The sequence below is a fragment of the Pristis pectinata genome, chromosome 23 (assembly GCF_009764475.1).
Source record: "Pristis pectinata isolate sPriPec2 chromosome 23, sPriPec2.1.pri, whole genome shotgun sequence".
NCBI lineage: Eukaryota > Metazoa > Chordata > Chondrichthyes > Rhinopristiformes > Pristidae > Pristis > Pristis pectinata.
In genome coordinates this window covers 26,420,845-26,443,855 of record NC_067427.1, presented here as the reverse complement: position 1 = coordinate 26,443,855, position 23,011 = coordinate 26,420,845, and the positions used below count along the sequence as shown (strand labels likewise).

At 45.3% G+C, this 23,011-nt stretch overlaps 1 protein-coding gene across 1 annotated transcript; it reads right to left on the bottom strand.

Annotated features, from left to right (window-relative positions):
* Positions 1-4,397: 4,397 nt before the first annotated feature.
* paxx (PAXX non-homologous end joining factor) lies at positions 4,398-20,145 on the bottom strand. The gene is made up of 8 exons (XM_052037149.1): positions 19,995-20,145; positions 15,469-15,614; positions 12,564-12,624; positions 9,517-9,566; positions 8,521-8,711; positions 7,174-7,242; positions 5,642-5,741; positions 4,398-4,812 (listed from the first exon to the last, which is right to left on the bottom strand). The coding sequence occupies exons 2-8, from the start codon at positions 15,582-15,584 to the stop codon at positions 4,755-4,757; spliced, it is 645 nt and encodes a 214-aa protein (XP_051893109.1). The 5' UTR covers positions 15,585-15,614; positions 19,995-20,145; the 3' UTR covers positions 4,398-4,754.
* Positions 20,146-23,011: the final 2,866 nt, after the last annotated feature.

Here is a 23,011-nt window from a genome sequence, read left to right as displayed (position 1 = left end):
GGTTAGTCCACACTTGGAGTATTGTGATTAGTTCTGGTCGCCTCATTATAGGAAGGATGTGGAAGCTTTAGAGAGGGTGCAGAGGAGATTTACCAGGATGCAGCCTGGATTGGAGAGCACGTCTTATGAGGACAGGTTGAGTGAGCGAGGGCTTTTCTCTTTGGAGCGAATGAGGATGAGAGGTACCTTGATAAAGGTGTACAAGATGATAAGTGGCATAGATCAAAGTAGACATTCAGAGACTTTTTCCCAGGGTGAAAATAGCTAACATGAGGGGGCGTAATTTTAAGGTGATTGGAAGAAGGTATAGGGGGGATGTCAGAGGTAAGTTTCTTACACAGAGAGTGGTGGGTGCGTGGAACGCACTGCCGGCAGAGGTGGTGGAGGCAGATACATTAGGGACGTTTAGGAGACTCTTAGATAGGCACATGAATGATAGAAAAATGGAGGGGCTATGTGAGAGGGAAGAGTTAAGTAGATCTTAGAGCAGGATAAAACAACGGCACAACGCCGTGGGCTGAAGGGCCTGCACTGTGTTGTCATGTTCTACATTCTAATTGGAAAAAATATCTAATGTCCTCCCAAAGCAAGCTGTGTGGTGATGTACAATACGTCAGCATGAAAGCCTGCCTTCAGAGAGATACTCTTTGAAAGTGGTAGACCAGGAGAATCAAGAGAGGTCATACAGATTTCACCATCGTTGATCTTAAAGAAATCTCAATCAATAACTGGAAGTAGTACAACGGAGGCTTCGAAATCCATCTGCAGTCATTTGTTCTACCTCCCACCCAGCTGCCAAACTGATATAGAGGTTACATCATTTAGTTCGGCACAACATCGTGGGCCGAAGGGCCTGTTCCTGTACTGTCCTGTTCTATGTGGTATAACGCATCCTGCAGCTGTTCAGTAACACCCCAGGAGCTGAGGTACAACTTCATCCATGCCAAACCCACTGAATATTTTGCTTCCTGTTTGAAAAGTGTGAGGTGAGTTCAGATGAACTGGTGTTGGTTTCTGCAGCTGTGTGAAGTAGTTTTGACTGACAACGTACACCATGGCAGGATTGTTTCAATGCAAGCAGTCACTTCAGCTGCACAACTGACAGATGTCACTTACAGAACAAGGAAACCAGAAGTCCAAAAATGTTCAGGAAGATAAATTGGGATGGCCAAAAGAAGCCAGTGATGTGACTGTCACAGAGGTGGTGTGGAGGGTTGCTTTTACGATTGAAAGCCTGTGACCAATGCGGGATACCAGAGGGATCGTTGCTGGGGCATTCATTGTTTGTTACGTATATTAATAATTTAGATATGAATGTAAGAGGTAAGATTGGAAAGTTTGCACGGACTCATGCAAGGAACGGTTGTCATGGACTCAGCAGGTCAAAGGGCCTATATGACTCCGTGACAATTCTAATTTGATGGTCAGGATGGACTTAATGGGCTGAAGGGCCTGGTCCTGTGCTGTATCTCTTGATGACTGTGTGGTGCAAGGTCAAGTATATGATCATTTGAACCCAGACTCCAAATGCACACATGACCAGTGTAGCACGAATCAGAGACTGGGTTGGAGTGGTTTCGGATTCCATCTTTAACTCCACACCCCAAACCAATGTGTCCAACCATTTACCTCAGGTGAGGTGTGAAGAGGTACTCTTATTATCTTGTGTTGTGTCCATGGTAACAGGTTTTGCAATCATCCTTGGAGGGTCAGCACACTGACTGTATCATTCAGAACAGTATCCCACTTTGTTCTCCAACTAACAGAAGACTGTTGCTACAACGGAGGCTTAGAAACCATCTGCAGTCATTTGTTCTACCTCCCACCCAGCTGCCAAACGTGATGTAGGACTTTACAATCATTTAGTTCAGCACAACATCGTGGGCTGAAGGGCCTGTTCCTGTACTGTCCTGTTCTATGTTGTATAACGCATCCTGCAGATGTTCAGCATCATCCCAAGAGCTGAGGTACAACTTCATCCATGCCTCGCCCACCGAATATTATGCTTCCTGTCTGAAAAGTATGAAGTGAGTTCAGATGAACTGGTGTTGGTTTCTGCAGCTGTGTGAAGCTGACTGTTATGTTTTAACTGCTTCATTGTGGCAGGAAGACAGAGAAATGTTCACGTCAACAATTTTCCTCAAATTATAACAAATTGCCATTTTTATTAACAGGCCGTGATGTACAATTCCAACCATTGCTCCTGGATATATTGCAAATATTGTGATTCCCTCAGCCAATTCATAACATTTAATTTAAGAAGTACAAAGAGGTTGAAATTGAGCAGCCAAATTTTAAAAGAATTTGCAAATACAGGGAAACTCTGATAGTCTGCTATTCCTTTGTTCAGAAATCCTAATGGATCAGCTCTGGCTGACTGAGCGCTGGTTCCTTGATAAAGATTTCTTATCAGTCACATGTACATCGAACACACAAGTGAAATGCATCTTCTGTGTAGAGCGTTCTGGGGCAGCCCACAAGTGTCGCCATGCTTCCGGTGCCAACATAGCATGCCCACAACTTCCTAACCCGTACGTCTTTGGAATGTGGGATGGAAACCGGAGCACCCGGAGGAAAGCCACGCAGAAACGGGGAGAACGTACAAACTCCTTACAGAGAGTGGCCGGAATTGAACCTGGGTCACTGGCGCTGTAAATAGCGTTATGCTAACCGCTATGGTACTGTGCCAACACACCGGGCACCTGGTTCTTGCACTCCCATTAAACTCCCAAGCTCCCTCCAACGTACTGGCCCCTGTTCCTGCACTCCCTCCTATCCCTTCCCCCCCCCCCCCCCCCTTTCTGTGCTCTCTCCAAAACACTGGACCCCATTCCTGTGTCCCCTCTACACACCAGGTACTTGGTTCCCGCACTCCCTTTATACTCACCTAGTTCTGTCTCCCATGCTTCCTTCAAATTTAGTGGATTTCGCTGGGAAATATATCATACTACTGTACTGTGTAACATCTTAAAGTACGTGAGTTAAAAGTGTGTTGGAATATTAATTGTTATAACGTCCAATTGTTGCAGCTGGTAGATCGGCTGCCTCACAGCGCCAGAGGCCCAGGTTCAATCCTGACCTCGGGTGCTGTCTGCGCGGAGTTTGCATGTTCTCCCTGTGACCGTGTGGGTTTCTCCAGATGCTCCAGTTTCTTCCCACATCCCAGAGATTGGTGGGTTGGTAGGTTAATTGGCCACTGTAAATTACCAGAAGGGTGTAGATGAGTGGTAGAATCTGGGGGGAGTTGAAGAGAATGTGGGAGAATAAAATGGGATTAACATAGGATTTAGTGAAATGGATGGTTGATGGTAGGTGCGGACTCAATGGGCCAAAGAACCTGCTTCTGTGCTATATCCCCTTACCACTCTATGTCCGATAAAGTCTGCCAGGCAGGCAACAGCAAAGTCCCAAATATGCTGGATTAATGGAGTTTTATGGAGTAAGGCCTGTCTTCAACAACTTGCATTGCTGTATGCCTTGAAATTCCAATGTATTGTAAATGCTGATTGTGAAATTCAGTTGGACGTTTCGTGTCATGGATACCCATTTGGTCTTTGTCCCATTAAAATGGATGTTGCCCACTTTCATACTCTTGGAGCAACTAAGCCATTGCCAGCAGTCCTGGATGCCAAGCAGCATTGTACTTGGGTCGGGAGGAGAGAGATTAGGCAGCTGGACTTCATGTGTGGGAGGATCAAGTGTTTGGGGAAGGGGCGCAGATAGATTGGGAACCAACTGTACAATCGAAGGGGTGTGTCAGGAAACCGCTGCACACTGGAGAGGGTTGGGGCAGGAGAGCTGTTGAACTTTGGATGGGGTGGGTGTCGGGAAACTGCTGTATGTTACACCAGATGGAGCTGTTCTTTGGAAGGGTTGCGACACCAGTTGCACATCAGAGAGGGTGGGGTTGGGAGGCCAGCTGCGTATCAGAAGGGCTGGTGTCAGGACTGTACAATGGAGGGATTGGGGGGAGGCACCAGGTTGGGGTGGGGAGGGTGCGAGTATGGACAGATGAAGTGAAGGGGTGAGGTCCCCAGGGATTTATGTTGACTTTACCTCCCTCCTACTTCCTAGGTGGCAATGAGAGTAGAGAACACGTTATCCAAGAGGTGCCAAAGGCAGGAACCCCTTGGTCATGTGACTCAACTGCAGCGAACACAGGGCTTTCCTTTCAACAATGAGATAAGTACCCAGTTTATGTCTTTTGCTGGGTTAGATAAAGGCTGGATTGATGGTGAGGCCATTGAAAGCATTGTTCTGTTCTTTAACTTGCTCCTTGAGATCTTTTACAGCTCCCTAAGTAGGCAGTTGGGGCCTCAGTCCTGTGGCTCGCTTGAAGTGTCATTTGTGTCATGACTGGGGTTAGATCGACCATCCCGTCTCCCTCCCACCACCCCCCCCCCCCACCTCTTGCTCTCCCACTCCCACTGCTCCACCAGCCCTGTCATCCAGTACCACCTATTTTTCGCTATTGACAAAACTTACCTCAAACCCCTGTGTGAATCTGTCTCCCATGCTTATAGAACAGAGCAACTGCATGCTGTGAAAAAATAATTTAAGCTTTCGACTGTTAATTTAAAATTCCTTATAAAATAGCCCATCATGTATTGTTAAACAAGCACAGGCAGTATTTCTCTTTAAGTCAAGATCATTGTATGAAATAATAAAAATAAGTTATGGTAGAGTACACTTAATAATAAATATCTCCATCCAATTCATTTTGAATCCAATTCATTTTGAACTCAGTGGGAGCTTCATTCATTCTCATCAAGGCTGTTGTCTTCAAAGCTCACTCCAGTGGGAGCTTTAGTCCTGAAGAAAAGAGAAGTGATGGTTTGCATCCATTACACAGAGAGTACAACACTGGATCTGCACAAAGCGTCAATGGACTTGCGTACTCGCAAGTGCACGGCCTGAAAGAAGCTAAAAAATGTCAGGGGGCAGGTAACATACATAAAGGGATGGTCCAGAAAGAGGCATGTATAGAAATCAGATCACAGAGCATCACTTGTTTGTATGTTACACAATCCAGTTTCAGCAAAAAGTAATTCATGAAATGAAGAATTTACATCATGCCTTCTCCCCCACCATACACCACTCACTGGCAGTCGACCCTTGCCTCTAAACCCAAGTAACAATCCACAAGCCAACTCTTCTGGCTCTCTCCCCTGCAACCTGCAACAGACTGAGATGCAGCCCTGGTCTTAACTGATTTCCCTAGTGTGCCGAGTACTGATACAGGGTGCAAAGGAAAGGCATCCTGTGCCAGTACAACAAATATCTACAATTGTACAGCACCTTTAAAAGCTAAATATTTGTAGCAGGACAAAAGAATGCTCGGCTTTCATGTCACCCCCTCCCTGTCTCTGTTATCTCCCACTGCCCTCCTTCAGTTTTAGTTGTGCTTCCCTTCCCTTGCTGCACCATTGGCCAGTGTTCCAGCTGCTGCCCAGACCCTGAGGTCGGGAATTCCCACTGTAAATGCCTCCAGCTCTCCACTGCACTCCCCTCCTTTTCAATGGTCTGGCGCCCAACTGGACAATCTTTCGTTCACCTGTCCTGGCTCCTCTTTAGCCAATTGACGATTGGCCTAAATGCTGGAGAGATCTGAGGAGCATAACTAATGGAGCTGGTCAGTTACCTCTTCCTGCCCGGATTTATCAGGGACTCTCCTACAAGTCTCTTCCTGGCCACTGGTGAAGATCCAGGTTCGTTGTTCTTCATCTTGGAATCAAATTCGGCTAAGGAGCAGAGAAGGAGATTATCAGAGCAGGAAGTGTGTGTGGGCGTGTGTGTGTGTGTGTGTGGGCGTGTGTGTGTGCGCGTGCGCGCATGTGTGTGCGCGTGCGTGTGTGTGAAGATGGTGTGAGTGTAGGGGGGTGGTAAATCTGTGTGTGGGAGGATGCAAGGGATGTGTGGGTGTGTGTGTTTGTGTGGTATCAAATGAGATGAATCTCTGGAATTCACTATCCCGGAGAACTGCAGATCATTGGAAGTATTTAATGAGGAGGTAGAAAATATTTGAAAAATCAGGGAATTAAGGGCGTATGGGGAACTGGCGCATTAAGAGGCGTTGAGGTCTGGGGAAGATCACCCATGATCACATTGAATGGTGGGGCAGGCTTGAGGGAACAGTTGGCCTACTCCTGCTCCTATTGCTTTTTGGTTGTGTGTGTGTGTTTGTGTGCATGGTAGGACTCTTGCAGTACTTCCAGTTGAGCATGTGACTGAGGGAGTGCTGTATTGTCATAGATGCTGCCAGTGGGATGTTAAATTGAGACCTGTAAACCCCATCAGATGAATGTAAAAGGTGCCAGGGCCTTATTCAAAGAGAAGCAGGGATGAGTTCTTGCGGGTATCCCCGTTAATATGGGCATTATTATATTACTGCTTTAATGGGATCTTGCTGTGCATAAATTGGCTACCAAGGTTGTAAAAAGCATAAGTAAAGGCCCCAACATCAGAATGGGCCTTCTGTGTTGGTTACCGCAGGACATTCTATCCGTGTGACTGTTCCTCACTGAACAGGCAATACCTCCACAGAGCAAGTGAGGAAATAATTTTTAAATCAGATGATATCAAATTGCCACAATGGTGGTGGTAAAGAAACCAGGGACCCCCCTCCAATCCTACTATACCATGCAAACCTCCTTCTACCTACTTACATTCAGCTTGTCAATCACTGAGCCTGTGTGGCTGAATTAAACAGGCAATGGTAAATGGGAAAGGTTCCAGGAGGTTCTCAGATGGAGCAGTATGGTGGCTCATCCGGTAATGCTGCCGCCTCATGGCTCCATCAACTGGGCATTTCAATCCTGACCCCTGGTGCTGTCTGTGCAGAGCGTGCATTTTGTTCCTGTGACTGTTTGAGTTCTCTCTCACCTCCCAAGGACGTGCTGGTTGGTAGGTTAATTGGCCGCTGTAAGTTCCCTTAATGTGGGCAGGTGGTAGGAGAAAAAGGGGGAGTGTTAATGAGCATCTGAAAGAGAATGGGCTGCAGGAAAATAAGCAGGAGAATGAGAAGGATGGGATCACTCTGAGAGTTGGGGGCAGACTTGATGGGCCAAGTGGCCTCTTCCCTTGCTGTAAAGAGAATAGGAAAGCAATCTGAAAATGCTCAAAATGCATGGCTTGATCAGGATCAGTGAAGATACTCCCACCATGACATCTCACCTGTTAGGAACATCCTTTGAGTTCTCTGCATCATCTTCCCCAGGTTTAAGGCAGTGCTTTCTTCAAATGCTGAAGGGAAAAAGTATAGTTTTGAAGTATCACCTTCAGTGTTCCTCAGGTCCCTTTCCCACAGTGTGATAGCAAGGAATGGCCTCCATTATTTGCACAGGAAAGAGTCATCACCAGGACCTCCAAGCAATTATGGTCACTCAAATCAGCAGGTAGAATGACTTAGCAACAGGGTTAAAATGACCAGCTCATTAGGAAGGAAAGTTAACCCATATTGTATTCTTGAAGTAGCTCTTAAAAAACTTTTATCAGGTTAGACCTGGTGCAGCTTCAGAGTCCATTCAATTCAATGAAGAGCAACAGTTGTGATGGCCAAGGGAATTTACATATTTTAATTAATTGACTTTGCTTAAACAAATGTTTTAATTGTTTAAAAGTTATTTTAAGTGTTTACTGTGTAACGATTTTTATTCTTTCATTTTTTTAATAATTATTTTTAATAATGTTTCTGACTATCAGGAACAGTCAGAAACATTCAAAGTCCTCATCAGATTTGACAGTGGGCTAAGTTGCAGCAGGATGGCTGAACCAGATCCTAATGTTCTTTGTTGCTGCTTCAAAGATGTGGGTTGTTCTGGCATTGCATTTGCACACATCCCTGTTGCCTTGTAGGGCCACACCATTTATGATTAGGATGGCCTTTGGAGGCACATTCACATTAATAGAACTGGGAAAGCCTGTACTTGCCATGTAAGTCAGCTGTGAGTGATGATGGTTCAATGCTGGCAGTAGATCCAGACCTTTAACTCTTTGCGAATTCGGATATCCCAAGACTATCAAAATACTTAAGAAATATAAGTCCTTCCTTCACGCTTGTTGCCACATGGCACAGCAGATTGGAGCAAGGAAAAAATTAGGGTCGTACTCCTCCAAACCTCCCCCTTGCTGTTAATAAAGATTAGGGACAGGATCTAGGAAACAATCCATCTCCTGACCTCTATGCAAAGTTCAAAGTGCAAGGAACATTAAAAGCCACAGCAAAGGTAACTACAGATAACGTTAGCAATTCAACGGAGAAACTTCATGCACCAGGACCATCACTATCACAATCATGGTTTATTAGGAAAATGTAGTTCAAAATGTAAGTGCATTTTCCATGCTGATATGAGTTTTTTTTTCTGTTCCAAAATACCAAGGGGCTGACCAACTGACCAAAACAATCGCCTCCACCTCCACCCCCCTCCCTCCAAATACAGGAGTGTTTATAGCCTTCTCCTTTTCCATCCCCTTCCCCACAACTACTGACCACCCATTTCCCACCCCACCACACCCCTGTACCTTTTACTTGCTTTTGCAGGTCATGCACTTGATCCACCAAATGGAACATCACAGACTGAAGCTCTGTTTTCGCCTCAGAAATGGGCAACTTGTAGAGGTCAAAGGTGAGGTCCTGGTCATCCTGGTTAAGTTTGAGTATGATTGTGTTGTCCAGGATGGTGAGGCTGACTGCAGCCTTCAGGAAAGCTTCTCTGTGGGAACGACGGGAAGAGTTAGTGTAATGGGATCTGTAACGTCCAACCCTTATCTTTCCAGGTCTGAAGGGTGATTCATTGTGATCACTTGCAACAGCACGCTTGGTTTTTCTCACTGATGTGACACGTATGGACCCAGCCTTTCAGTTCCCCACTGACTTTCTCCATAATTACAAGACCTTTCAAATACACTAAGTCCTGGTTAGTTCTAAGGGATAAGATAAGACAAGATAAGATCTTTATTAGTCACATGTACATTGAAACACACAGTGAAATGCATCTTTTGAGTAGAGTGTTCTGGGGGCAGCCCGCAAGTGTTGCCACGCTTCCGGTGATAGGGACACAGACTTCCCATGGATAACAAAAGAACACAGATACTTCTGGCAATGACACAAAGGCTGGAATGATGCCTTGCGGTCAACACCTCCACAGATATAACAACTTCCATGTAAGTTTCACTTGGAAGTTTCATCGTGTCGAAGCAAGTTGAAACATAGAGGCACCCTGGACCCTGACTCCAAGCACAAATGCACTCACATTCCTGACCCAATCCTGGGTTGTGGGCTGTGAAAATCTGGAACTCTTTCTCCCCCCCACCACCCCAGAAGGCTGTGGATGCTGGGAGAATTGGAGCTTTTGAGTTTGATAGATCTTTGTTTAAGTTTCAAGGAATGTAGAGTCAAGAGGTGCAGATCAAATGATCCAGCTAAATGGAAGGACAGGCACATCGGATGAAGGATCTACACCCTTTCCTAGATTGCCCTTGGATCTATCTGTTTCCTAAGGATCAATGGGTACACACCTGGTTTTTGTATGGTATTCTTCAACGGTTATTATCCCATGTGCAGACATCTGTAATAAAAAAGGAAACAAAAATTTTTTTTTTGGACCTTAATAACAGTACGACAGAGGAGTCAATAATCACACCATAGTGAAGATGAATTGAACATTGATTTGGGAGGCAGGCCACTGTTAGGTTGTCAAGGTAAGATGATAAAGCATGTCATAGGCATCATCCATCAGGTGTACTCTTAAAGCTACAGGATCAGATTAGCCACATTGCCCCCTCAGTCAACACCCATCACAGTTGAAGAGATATGTTGACTGAGAGAAACTCCTGTGGAGGGTAAACACCACTAAGCTAAGATAATAATATACTTATGGATAAAAGTGAGAGCCTCAACTGTCCATTGTATTAACTTGAACACTGGCCCGAGCTCACTTAATTACAGGTTGCCAAACTCTGCCTTATCACTAGAGGGAGAAACTGAGTAGAAGGCAGGCCCTGCTGAAAGGACGGTTGCAAGACATCCTGTATCAGGCCCACATTTGTTCACAGCTGGAGCATCCACCATCCACTCCTGCCCATTTGTTTCTGTTCTCTTCTGGGGCAAGCCCCAGGGCAGATTCTTTATTTGGTCCACAGAGTTTGCCTATGTGGGTAACAGTATAACACTGCAAGTGGGCAGGGGCCAGTTTTCAAACACAGGCACCCTACTGTTCTTTCACTTACTGTGCCATTGCCATCGATTGTGGTGAGTTGCTTTTAATGAAATTAGAATTAGTATCAGCAAAACTTAAATAATGCACGTCAAAAGGAGTGTTATAGGAAATGCGCATCATTTACAGGGTATTCATTCTGCATAAGACCATATAGGAGCAGAATGAGGCCATTCAGTCCATCGAGTCTGGTCTGCCATTCAATTATGGCTGATCTTTCCAACCCCATCTTCCCGCCTTCTCCCCGTAACCTTTAACCCCCTTACCAATCAAGAACCAATCAATCTAACTCCGCCTCCCACACTGTCACTGATATGTCAGTCCTCGGCCTCCTCCACTGCCAGGAGAATTCCAAGTGCAAACTGGAGGAAGAGCACCTCGTTTTCCATCATGGAACCTTGCAGCCTAATGGCATGAACATTGAATTCTCCCACTTTAGGTAATCCCCACCCCCTTCCCCAAAACCACCCCCCCCTCACTATGCTTCTCTTCTTCCCTTTCTTAGCCTCTTTTCCCTCTCTCTTCTTACCTTTTACAGATCCCCCAGTGGATCTGCTCTCCCCTCCTCCCCCGCACCTGCCTATCACTATCTCTTACCTGCATCTACCTATCACCACCTTGTGCCCACCCCACCACCCCTGTTTTGCCCGCCTATCACTGCTCTGCTTTTCCCTCCTCTATATTGGGCTTCCCCTTTTCCTATCTTCAGTCCTGAACAAGGGTCCTGACCCAAAACATTGACCGTCTTCTTTTCTCCACGGATGTTGCCTGGCCTGCTGAGTTCCTCCAGCATCATCATGTTTTTCATCTAGATTCCAGCATCTGCAGTCCTTTGTTTCTCCACCAATCCATCTTCGCCTTAAATATACCCAATGACTTGGCCTCCACAGCCCCCTGCGACAACAAATTCCACAGATTCACCACCCTCTGGCTGAAGAAATTCCTCCTGATCTCAGATTTAAAGGGACATCCCTTTATTCTGAGACTGTGCCCTCAGATCCCAGACTCTCCTATGAATGGAAACATCCCCTCCACGTCCACTCCATCCAGGACTACGTGTAAGATTATTGCTACGTCTAGTCCCATCCTGAAATGCATGGACCAAGTGGCTTGTTGGGAAGTTAGGCATCAGCAACATTACTTTGGGAGTGGAGTCACAGATAGGCTAGATTGTCCATTTTGTTCTTAAAGGACATGAGTGAGGCAAATAGGATTTAGTTTTTTCAACCATTTTATTCTAGATGTTTTGAATTAATTTAATTTAAATTCACCAGTAGTAGTGCAGCAGTGAGTGCTGGGGTGAGCAGTGAGACAGCACTGAAGGTCTGATCCTGACCTTCAGTGCTGTCTCTGTGAAGTTTGCATGTTCCCTCTGTGAGGTCGTGGGTTTCCTCCGGGTGCTCCAGTTCCCTTCTATGGCCCATAGACAAGCTGGTAGGCTGATTAGCCATTGTAAATGATCCCGTAGTAGAAAAATTAAGTGTCAACACAAAATCAAAGCAGTATGGATGGACGATAGTTGTAGGAGTACAGAAAAATATGGAGGAATGGGACTGATGGAGTTGCTTTGCTGGGACTTATGGACTGAATGGCCTCTTTTTGTGTGTAGTAAGACACAGTAGTGTAGTGGTTAGCGTAACGCTATTACAGCACCAGCGATCCGCGTTCAATTCCAGCCGCTGTTTGTAAAGAGTTTGTACGTTCTCCCCGTGACTGCACGGGTTTCCTCCGGGTGCTCCAGTTTCCTCCCACGTTCCAAAGACATACGGGTTAGGAAGCTGTGGGCATGCTATGTTGGCGCGGGAAATGTGGCAACACTTGCGGGCTGCCCCCTGAACACTCCACGCAAAAAGATGTATTTTATTGTGTGTTTCGATGTACATGTGACTAGTGAAAATAAAGATATCTTAAATTATCACTTTGGGAAGTCATCAGGTCTCTGGAACAAGCCTCTGGATTACTAGTCCAGTAACTGTACCTCATGATGCAATGTGAGCATCCCATCCGTAAATCTTTCAACATATCTGGATTCGAGCCAATATTACCTGCAGTCAATTGACCACGTTGTGTTTTTATTGGTGGTGAGACTTCACTGACCTGCTCCTCGGGCCATCTAGTGGACATAGGCTTGAACTACAGGGTGATAATTTACAGAGAACTCGAGGGCAACCTTGAGACAAAAGCAAATCCAAATAGTTTGACAACAGGTTGCTAGCAGGAACAGGGAATGATATTGTTAATGGTACACCATTACCAAATATATGGCTGGCAGTCAGTAGCAGATCAGCATCTACTTAAGCTTTCCTTCATAGCTCTCCAACATTAGAACGATTAGCCATTGCTACTTACATGCTCCTCCAGCTTTTGCTGGCTGAAAGCTGTGCTCCAAACATCCACAACATTGGTAACACTGAGAAGGAAAGGTGCACAGTTGTGTCAGTACTTGATATTACAGAGTCACGTATGTAAAAGTGAAATGAGACAACAGACTTGGAAGAAGTGTGGAGCACAGTAGAGTCCCTTCCACTCAGGGTTCTCATTTCGGGTCCAGATTAGAGTGTCAATCTTCAGTTGTGAAGAATCTCCTTCAAATACCATAAATATATCAACTTATATGAACAAATACATTTCTCAGTGGCTGTATGGAACTGAAGATGGGGAGGAGTCAACAGAGGGGAGGAAAGAGAGGGGGAATGGGAGTTTCAAGGAGCTGGCAGGGACTTGATGGCCTGAATGGCTTTCTTTTCCACCCATATTCAAACCCAATTTTCCTGCACAACCCTACTAAAGAAGGAGGTGGATGAAAGAGAGATTGAGAACCGGCACGGTAGTGTAGCGGTTAGCGTCACGCTATTACAGCGCCAGCGACCCGGGTTCAATTCCCGCCGCTGTCTGTAAAGAGTTTGTACGTTCTCCCCATGTCTGCGTGGGTTTCCTCCGGGTGCTCCGGTTTCCTCCCACATTCCAAAGACGTACGGGTTAGGAAGTTGTGGGCATGCTATGTTGGCGCCGGAAGCGTGGCGACACTTGCAGGCTGCCCCCAGAACACTCTACGCAAAAGATGTATTTCACTGTGTGTTTCGATGTACATGTGTCTCATAAAGATATCTTATAAAAGATGGGAGGGGAGGAAATATTAGAAGCAATCCAGAGCTTAGAAAGGAAAGTGATCCATGGGGATAGATATTGACCTCTCCAGCACGTTAGTAGTTAATATACATAGAAACCTGTTGATAGTTTACGGTTGTGAGAGTGGAATCAGGACCAATGAGGAGGCAGTGAAAGGACGGCCATTTGTCTAACATGGTCTTGTTGGTTTTAATTTTCCCTAATTCAGGGAAGGTTCCACGAGATTGGAAAATAGCGAATGTAACTCCTTTATTCGAAAAGGAAGGGCAACAGAAAACAGGGAACAACAGGCCAGTTAGCCTAACATCCACATAGCTATTATAAAAGACATTATAGTAAAGCAGTTAGAAAAATTCAAGGTAATCAGGCAGTCAGCATGGCTTGGGAAAGGAATAGCAACTCATTTATTGGCATTCATGAGCTGTCTGTGAAGGAGTATCAGTGGATGTACTAACATTTCCAAAAGGCACATGATAGCTAAGGTGCCACATCAAAGATTATTGTGGTCATTACAAGCTCATGGTGTAGAAGGTAACATTGACAGGGATAGAAGATTGGCTGGCGAACAGGAAACAGAGAGTGGGTTTAAATGGGTCCTTTTCAGGCTGGCGGGATGTAATGTGCCACTGGGATCAGCATTGGACCTTTAACTTTATACGTTTTGTTTAATGTGTGAGTGACTTGGATAAGACAGTGAAGGTATGGTCATTGAGTTTGCTGATGACATAAAGATAGGTTGGAAAGTAAGTTGAAAAGAGGGTTTAAGGACTATAGATAGGTTAAGAGACTGGCAGATGGAAATCGTCCAGTTTGGCAGGAGAAAGTGAAAAAGCATATTGACTAAATGTTGAGAGATTGTGGAGCTCTGAGGTACAGAGGGTGCTGGGTATCCTGGTGCATGATTCATAATGGGCTAGTATGTAGGTATTGCAGGTAATTAGGAAATCTACATAATGCTACTGATTATTGGAATAGGACTTGGATGCAAAAGTAGGGAGGTTATATAAGGCATTGGTGAGACCATATCTGGAGTACCAGTCACCTTATTTAATGTGTCAATGTGATGGAAGCAGTTCAGAGAAGGTTTGATTGACTAATGCCCGGAATGGGCAGGATGTTTTATGAGGAAAGGATGGTATCCAAGTCCAGGCTTGTATCTGCTGGAGGTGAGAAGGGTGAGAAGGGACAATTGAAATGTCCAAAATCCTGAGGGGTCTTGATAGGGTGGATGTGAAGATGATATTTCCTCTTGTGGGAGAATCTAGAACCAGGGAGTCAGTGTTTAAAAACCCTTTTAAGCTAGAGATGAGGTTTTTTTTTCCTCTCAGAGGGTGACGGGATTTTGGACTCTGTTCCTCCAAAGGCTGTGGAAGCAGATTCTTTGAATATTGTTAAGGTGGGTTAGAAAGATCATTGATAAGCAAGGGTATGAAAGGTGGCTGTGGGTACACAGGAATGCTTTGATTGGATCAGTCATGGTCTTATTAAGTGGCACAGCAGGCTTGAAGGGGCTGAGTGGCTTACTCCTGCTTCTAATTCATGTATAACTGACCCTTGGAGACCCTGATGTAAGCTTCCCTCTTATGTGGGAAACTGTTCACCACCACTGTCTGCTTTCTGTACCTTGGGCTACTGAGATTATGAGTACTGGATGTACTCAGGTTTATAATCACTGATGCTTCTTGTAAGTTGAGAATTAGTTAAGGTATTAGAGAGTTATTGGACTTTTACTTTTAAAACTGCTAATTATTACTAAGGTAAATATTAGAACCATAGTCTGGTTTTAAAAAAACATTAATCTTTTAACTTTATCAAAGTATCTGAAAATTCAAGAGGCAATCACAAGAACTAAATCTCACTTGAAACTAGAACAGAGTGACACAATGCGTGGGGTCTAACTCTTAAATCCTTAAATCTCACTTGAAACTGGAATAGAGTGACACAATGCATGGGGTCTAACTCACATCATGAGCGATACCGGAGTAGAAGCTGATTCTGAAGTTATACTGTGACTTCACAGTGATGAACTGCATTGTAGAATGTGTGAATGGTGGCTGGGCCCTAGAATCTGCAGCATTGCCAATTATTCCTTTGATTATAATAACCTTGTCTCTCATGGTCTTACCAGAGATTGAAGTTATGTGGGCCAGGGCAGGTATAACAAAGGTATCTCTGCTGACTCTGAGGGAGACTGTGGATGTGGAAGCATCTGACAGTAGGGAGGCACTCCTGATTAGCCATCTTCCAGCAACTGAGTTTACTGAAAAAACCCTGCAAACATGATAAAGCATGGTCAGGACAGTCATACTGAAACACTAACGCACAGTGGACCCTGCAATGCAATACAGATACTACTGTAACAACACTGAGCTCATGGTGGAATAAATAAATCCACAGTACTTGTTTATTTTTATTTCTTCATGTTCTGGGATGTGGGCACCTTTGGAAAGACCACCATTTATTGCCAATCACTAATTACCCCTGAGAAGATGGCAGTGAAGGAATGACAGTATATTTCCAAGTCAGGCTGGTGTAGGGTGTGGTGATACTCCCATGTACCTACTGTCCTTCTCCTTGGTGGTAGATGGTGCATATTTGCAAGAGACTCTCAGAGTCACCTAACGGAGTAACTGCAGTGCATTTTGAAAATGTTACACACTGCAGTCACTGTGTACGCCAGTGGCGGAGGGAATGATTTTTTCGGGTTGTGGGTGGGGTACCAATCAAACGGGGTGCTTTGTCCTGGATGATGTCAAACCTCTTGAGTTGCACTCATCCAGGAAAGTGGGGAGAATTCCATCACAGTCCTGGCTTGTGCCTTGTAGTTAGTGGAAGGGCTCTGGGGTGTCAGGAGATGAGTCAGTCATCATAGGATGCTCAGCCTCTGACCTGCTCTTGTAGCCACGGTGTTTATGAGACTGGTCCCGTGGAGTTTCTGGTTTGTAAAATGTTTTGATAGTGAAGGATCTCAGGAATGATAATGCCATTGGATATCAAGGGTAGGTCGTTAGACTCCCCCTTGTAGGAGATGGTCAGTTTTCTGATGTAAAAGTTAATTACCAATCATCAGCTCATGCCTGAATGTTGTCCAGGTCTTGGGTTGCATCATTTGCTGAGGAGTTCTGCATGGAATTGGACATTGTGCGATCATCAGTGAACGTCCCCACTTTTGACCTTCAGAAGGAAGGTCATTGATGAAGCAGCTGAGGACGGTTGGGTGTAGGACACTACCCTGACGAAATCCTGAAGGGTTCTTAGGCTTGGATGTTTGACCGCAAAGAGCCATAACCTTTGTGCAAGGAATGACTCCAACTATTAGAGTGTTTTCCCCTTATTGCCCATTGACTTCAGTTTTACTGAAGACCCTTGTTGCCATACTGGGTCAAATGCTGCCTTGATGTCAAGAGCAGTCGCTCTCACGTCATCTCTGAAATTGAGTAATATATGGTAAGTACTCACAGATAAAGCACGTTTTAATATTTAGTAAATACTAAAAGCATTGAAGCATTAAATTAAAAAGCATTAAATTATTAGCATAGTACATGCTGTAAAATGCAGTAAGTACTAAAATTTGTCTACTGTATTTGTGTGGTAAATACTAATAGTGGAATTGTTTTAAATATTAACAATGATAAGTGAAGTGTTCAGTAAATACTAATAAATAACACACTGGTATGAAGTGTGCATTGAATACTAACATATTATCTGTGGCAATCTGCATTCATTACTAACATAGCATATATATCAAGGTACGTTTCATTCCAGCACATTGTACACATTCTAATTATATTAATGGTAAAAGGGCAGATAATATTGGCAAGGCCAAAATTAATGCTTACTTGCTAAAGCATGGAACGATGAGGGACTGCCACTGACATTCGCTAGAGACAAATTGCACCTGACTAACTTGGTTAAAGTATTTGAGGATGTCGTGGAATGGGCTGACAGAAGTAGGTCAGTAACAGTGATAACAGGTGTCCGAGGGTGATGGTGGAGGGTTGCTTTAGTGACCTGGACCCTGTGACCAGAGGGATGGGTGTTGGGACCCTTAGTATTTCTTTATGTACATGAATACTTGGATGTGAATGTGGGAGGAATGATTAGTAAGTTTGAAGATGATGTGAAAACTGGCAGTGCTGTTGATAGTGAGGAGGGTAGTCGTAGGTTACAGAACAATTGCTGGTGAGCTGGATGGAGTATTGGCAGGTAGAACTGAGGCCAGACGTAGGTTGGAGAAACAACACCTCATATTCTGCCTTGGGAGTCTCCAACCTGATGGCCTCAACATCGATTTCTCTAACTTCCGGTAACCCCTCCCCTTCTTTTTCTCTCCCCCCCCCCCCCCCACTCCTTCCTCTTCCCTTATTCCTGTGGCTCCCTTTCCCCACCTTGATGACCTGCCCATCTCCTCTCCTCCCCTCCTTCACCCTTTATTCCACAGTCCACTGCCCTCTCCTACCGGATTGCTTCTTCTTCAGCTCTTTGGCTCTTCTACCTATCACCTCTCAGCTTATTACATCCCCCCCCCCCCCACCTACCTTCCCCCTCTCACCTGAACTCACCTATCACTTGATCTCCCCTATCCCCTGCCTGCGTGTGCTCCTCCCCCTCCCCCCCACCTTCTTTTTCTGGCTTCTGCCCTCTTCCTTTCCAGTCCTGATGAAGGATCTCAGCCCGAAACGTCGACTGTTTATTTCCCTCCATAGATGCTGCCTGGCCTGCTGAGTTCCTCCAGCACTTTGTGTGTTGCTCCAGATTCCAACATCTGCAGAATATCTTGTGTCTTAAGTGTGAGGTGGTGCACTTTGCAAGTTAAGATAAGGATAGGACATACATTATGAATGGTAGGGCTCCAGGGCATACTGAGGAGCAGAGGGAACTTGGTGCACAAGCCCAAAGATTCTTAAATGTGCCAGCACAAGTAGGGTTAGCGTAACACTGTCAAACTTTAGTTAGGCCACAGCTGGAGTACTGTGTACAGTTCTGGTCACCACACTATAGGAAGGTAGTGATTGCACCAGAGAGGGTGCAGAAGAGATGCACCTAGATGTTGCCTGTGATGGAACATTTCAATTATGAGGAGATACTAGGCAAGCTGGGTTTGTGTTCCCTGCAGTGCAGGAGGTTGAGGTGGACCCGAGAGAGGTGTACAGAATTATGGGGGTCAGAGATAAGGTAGGGAACTTACCCCATAATGGATGTGTATATAACCGGAGGGTATAGGTTTAAGGTGAAGAGGATTAGAGGGTATCTGAGGAAATTATTTTCACCCAGAGGGCGGCTGCAATCTGAAACGCTCTGCCTGTAAAGGCAGCTCCTCTCACAACATTTATCTGGACGAGCCCATGAATCACCATCGTCTTCTATGGACAAAATGCTGATGAATGAGATTAGTGTCGATGGTCAGCATGGACATGATGGGCTGAAGGGCCTGTTTTGGTGTAATATGGCTCAAGACGTTATGGATATTATTTACAAGTGCTTCCAACAGGTAGATGCTTGGTGCAGGAGAAGGAAGAGAAAATGTTACAACGACGTAATGCATCAATAACAAATGCAGTGGCACTCGGTAATAAACACAATAAGCAAACTCTGTAATAATTGCCTTAAATTTGATGGTGCAGCAAAACAGATTTACTCAACAAATGTAAGCACATTGAAGGGGTAGTGAGGCAGAGAGTGGAGGGGTGTGGGCAAATGGGACTAGCTTAGATGGGAATCTTGGTCAGCATGGACCAGTTGGGCCGAAGGGCCTGATTCCCTGCTGTGTGACTCTATGACTGGAGGTGGGTATGCGGGAGGGAGGTAGCGGGTCCCTCTGAAGTTGGTGTCGGGACCATTGCTTTTCCCGCTGTGTATAACGCTGGAAGTGAACATCTGGAGTATAATGTTCAAGCTTGGAGTTGATGCAAAAATTGGCAACACGGCACATATTGAAGATGTCAACAGGTTGCAGGCAGACTGTTGAAATGGGCGGACAAGGGGTAAATATTGTGAGTAATTACTGTAACCACAGTGTAAATAAATTCTATAGCAACTATTTATACAGCATCTTTAAAATTAGTGCAACCTCCCAAGGCACTTTGTCGGAGCATCATCAAACTAAATGTGCACACAGTGAGGCACATAACGCACAGTATCTAACACGCGGGTCAGAGAGGTAGGTTTAAAAGAGAGACGGGGCCGGGTTATAGATACCTGATGTGGAACTCACTGTCCGCAAAGGTGGCAGAAACGGGGTCAGTTCGGGTTTGCAAAGGCCAGCTGGATGGACGCTTGAAGAAACGCCAGGCTAACCCAAAGGATCATAACGGGGTTGAACGTGCGGATATTTCACAGTTGCCAATAACGGTGTGTTTGTGGTGAGTGGGAGAGGGGGCAGCGGGTTCCTGTGTCAGGATTATTGCCTTTCCCGCTGTATATAAAGTGGAGCATAATGTTCAATGCAAAGGTTGGCAACACGGTGAATCATGTAGAAAGTAACACCAGATGTCAGCAGGTTGCAGGTAGACCGCTGAAATGGGCGGACGCATGGTAAATATTATGGGTCGTTACTGTAAACACTATGATTAAATTCTACAGCTATTTATACAGTGAGTTGTCTCACTGCTCTGCTCCCAGCGGGACCTTGACTACCTCTTTGTTACTCACTGTATCAGCAGCCGGTGGCTCCGGGTCCCTGACGCCGCGGGGTCCTTGCGCCGGTAGTGGCAAATGCTGCTCCGCGTCCCCGTCACCGCGGGGTCCCTACGCCAGGCGCTGTGCCAGCAACCAGTGGGGCCGCTTTCAACGACCTGTCAGACTGCTCCTCATGAGTCAAGGAGGAAGTAAACTGAGGGAGGAGTTCTTCGCAGGAAAGTCCGAGCATTTTACTTTACAGCACCATCTACTGTATTGGGAGTAGTACAAACAGGGACGTTTTGTAATTCCTCTGATATAAACAGGAATGTGTGATGTTGGAACACAGATCTGGGCCTGCCAACAGTCCTGTGAAGTCTGTGTGTCGTTCTAGTCCAGCTAGTCCAATTCCAGAGGCTGCAGATGCTGGAATCTGGAGCAACAAACAATCTGCTGGAGGAACTCAGTGGGTCCAGCTGCCTCTGTGGGGGGGAAAGGAATTACATGGAACACTACAGCACAGTACAGGCCCTTCGGCCCACAATGTCGTGCCGACATTTTATCCTGCTCTAAGATCTATCTAACCCTTCCCTCCCACATAGCCCCCTATTTTTCTATCATTCATATGTCTATCTAAGAGTCTCTTAAATGTCCCTAATGTATCTGCCTCCACCACCTCTGTCGGCAATGCGTTCCACGCACCCACCACTTTCTGTATGAAAAACTTACCCCTGACATCCTCCTCATACCTTCCTCCAATCACCTTAAAATTATGTCCTCTCATGCTAGCCATTGTCGCACTGGGAAAAAGTCTTTGACTGTCCACTCGATCTATGCCTCTTACCACCTCGTACACCTTGTTTTGGGTCACAACCCTGCATTGAGTGGTGAATTTCTACAATTCTCTGCCCCTGAGGGTTGCGGAAGCCAGACCGTTAGAAATATTTAAGATGGAGATGGATAACATTTTAAAAGTTTGGGGAATTGGGACAGAGGAGGAGTTGAGGCCAGCAAGGATCAGCCATTATCATATTGAATGGCAGGCAGGTTTGAAAGGGCCTGGGTGGCCTACTCCTGCTCCTATTTTCTTTTGTTCTTGTGTGGCTGCACCTTCATTAGTTAGTGTGACTATCGTTTGTTAAAACAGAGGGTTAGAATCATAGCCTGAGCAGAGGTGTTGGATGAGAATGAAATATTTTTTTTAATAATGAGGCACCTCACCAATATAATGTGGGCCCCTGTGAAAGCCAATGTATTGCACTGAGCGCCCCTATCACATAGAACATGATAGCACAGTACAGGCCCTTCAGCCCACAATGTTGTGCCGACATTTTATCCTGCTCTAAGATCTAGGATAATATTAAAGCTATCTTTATTAGTCACATGTACATCGAAACACACAGTGAAATGCATCTTTTTTGCTTAGTGTTTTGGGGGCAGCTCGCAAGTGTCGCCACACTTGCGGCGCCAACATAGCATGCCCACAACTTCCTAACCCGTATGTCTTTGGAATGTGGGAGGAAACCAGAGCACCGGGAGGAAACCCACGCAGACACAGGGAGAACGTACAGACTCCTTACAGACAGTAGCCAGAATTGAACCGGGGTCGCTGGCACTGTAAAGCGTTACACTAACCGCTACACTACCCTTCCCTCCCACATAACCCTCCATTTTTCTGTCTTTCATGTGGCTATCTAAAAGTCTCTTAAATGTCCCTAATGTATCTGTAATCATTCAGTATATTTTCTTTGTTCTCTCCTTCCCTTCACTGCAACTTAAAATATGTTTGATTTCTAACTTCTTCCAGTTCTGATTAAAGGCCATTCATCACAATATTGGACCCTATATCTGTCTCTCCTTGCTGCCTGATCTGCTGAGTCTTTCCAGCATTTTTAATTTTAATTTCAGATTTCCAGCCTATGCAGTTTTTTGGTTTTAAATATGTTGCTCTGCATCCTTTTTCAGGAGACACAAGAGAATGCAGATACTGGAATCCGGAGCAACAAAGAAAGTGCGAGAGGAACTCAGCGGGTTGAGCAACTTCTGTGGGGGTGGGTGGGGGGAGGGAGGGAGAGGAACTGATGGAGGGTCTTGACCCGAAATGTCGACACTTCCTTTCCCCCCACAGATGCTGCTCGACCCGCTGGTTTCCTCCAGCCATTTGTTTTGTTGCTCCCTTTTGCGGGTATTGACCCTTTAGAATTTGCAGTTCGGAACCCCAATATCTACTTCAGGGAAGCCTTGGCATTGGATCACAAGACGCTAGGTGAGGTCAAAACAAAATCTGAAAACACGAAAGCACTCAGCAGGTCAGGCAGCACCCAGGGAGAGAGAAACAAAGTTGACACTTTAGGTCAATGATCATCAGAAGTGGGAAAACAAGCATGTTTTAAGTTACAGGAAGGGAGAGGAGTGGATGTAACAGAGGTGGTGGCTGTGACAGTCCGCAGGACAAATTGGTTAAAGTACAAGTCATCCCTGGGTTCCGAACACCTGATTTACGGACACCTGCACATATAAACGAGCTCCCATCGTATCGTTACATTAAAAAGTTCGACATATGTACATACGTTTATTCCTGTGAATGGCATAACTAGTTTCCACTCTATCTCCACTTTTAGTAATTGTTCTTTCTTTCCAGTCTTATGTGCTTTTGATGCCATTCATTACCACACTATGGAAGCAGGGTTACTAGATCGAGAGATTTTTGTGCATTTTCCGACTGAGTCGACAATAATGTATGTCTGTAAAAATGAAACCCATATGTTACCCAGAAACAGCCTGTAGCAATTACTTCTGACAGATGAAGACAGAATAGAAAAGAAACAAAGGAACACATTGAAGTGGAAATATCCAGCAACCAGATGGAGACAGAGAAAAAAATTGCCATTTACCTGAAATTGTTGAATTTAGCATTGAACTCTGAAGGCTGCAAGGTGCCCAGATGGAAGATGAGATGTTGTTCGTTGCGGTTAGCGCGACGCTATTACAGCGCCAGCGATTGGGGTTCGATTCCCGTCGCTGTCTGTAAGGAGTTTGTGCGTTCTCCC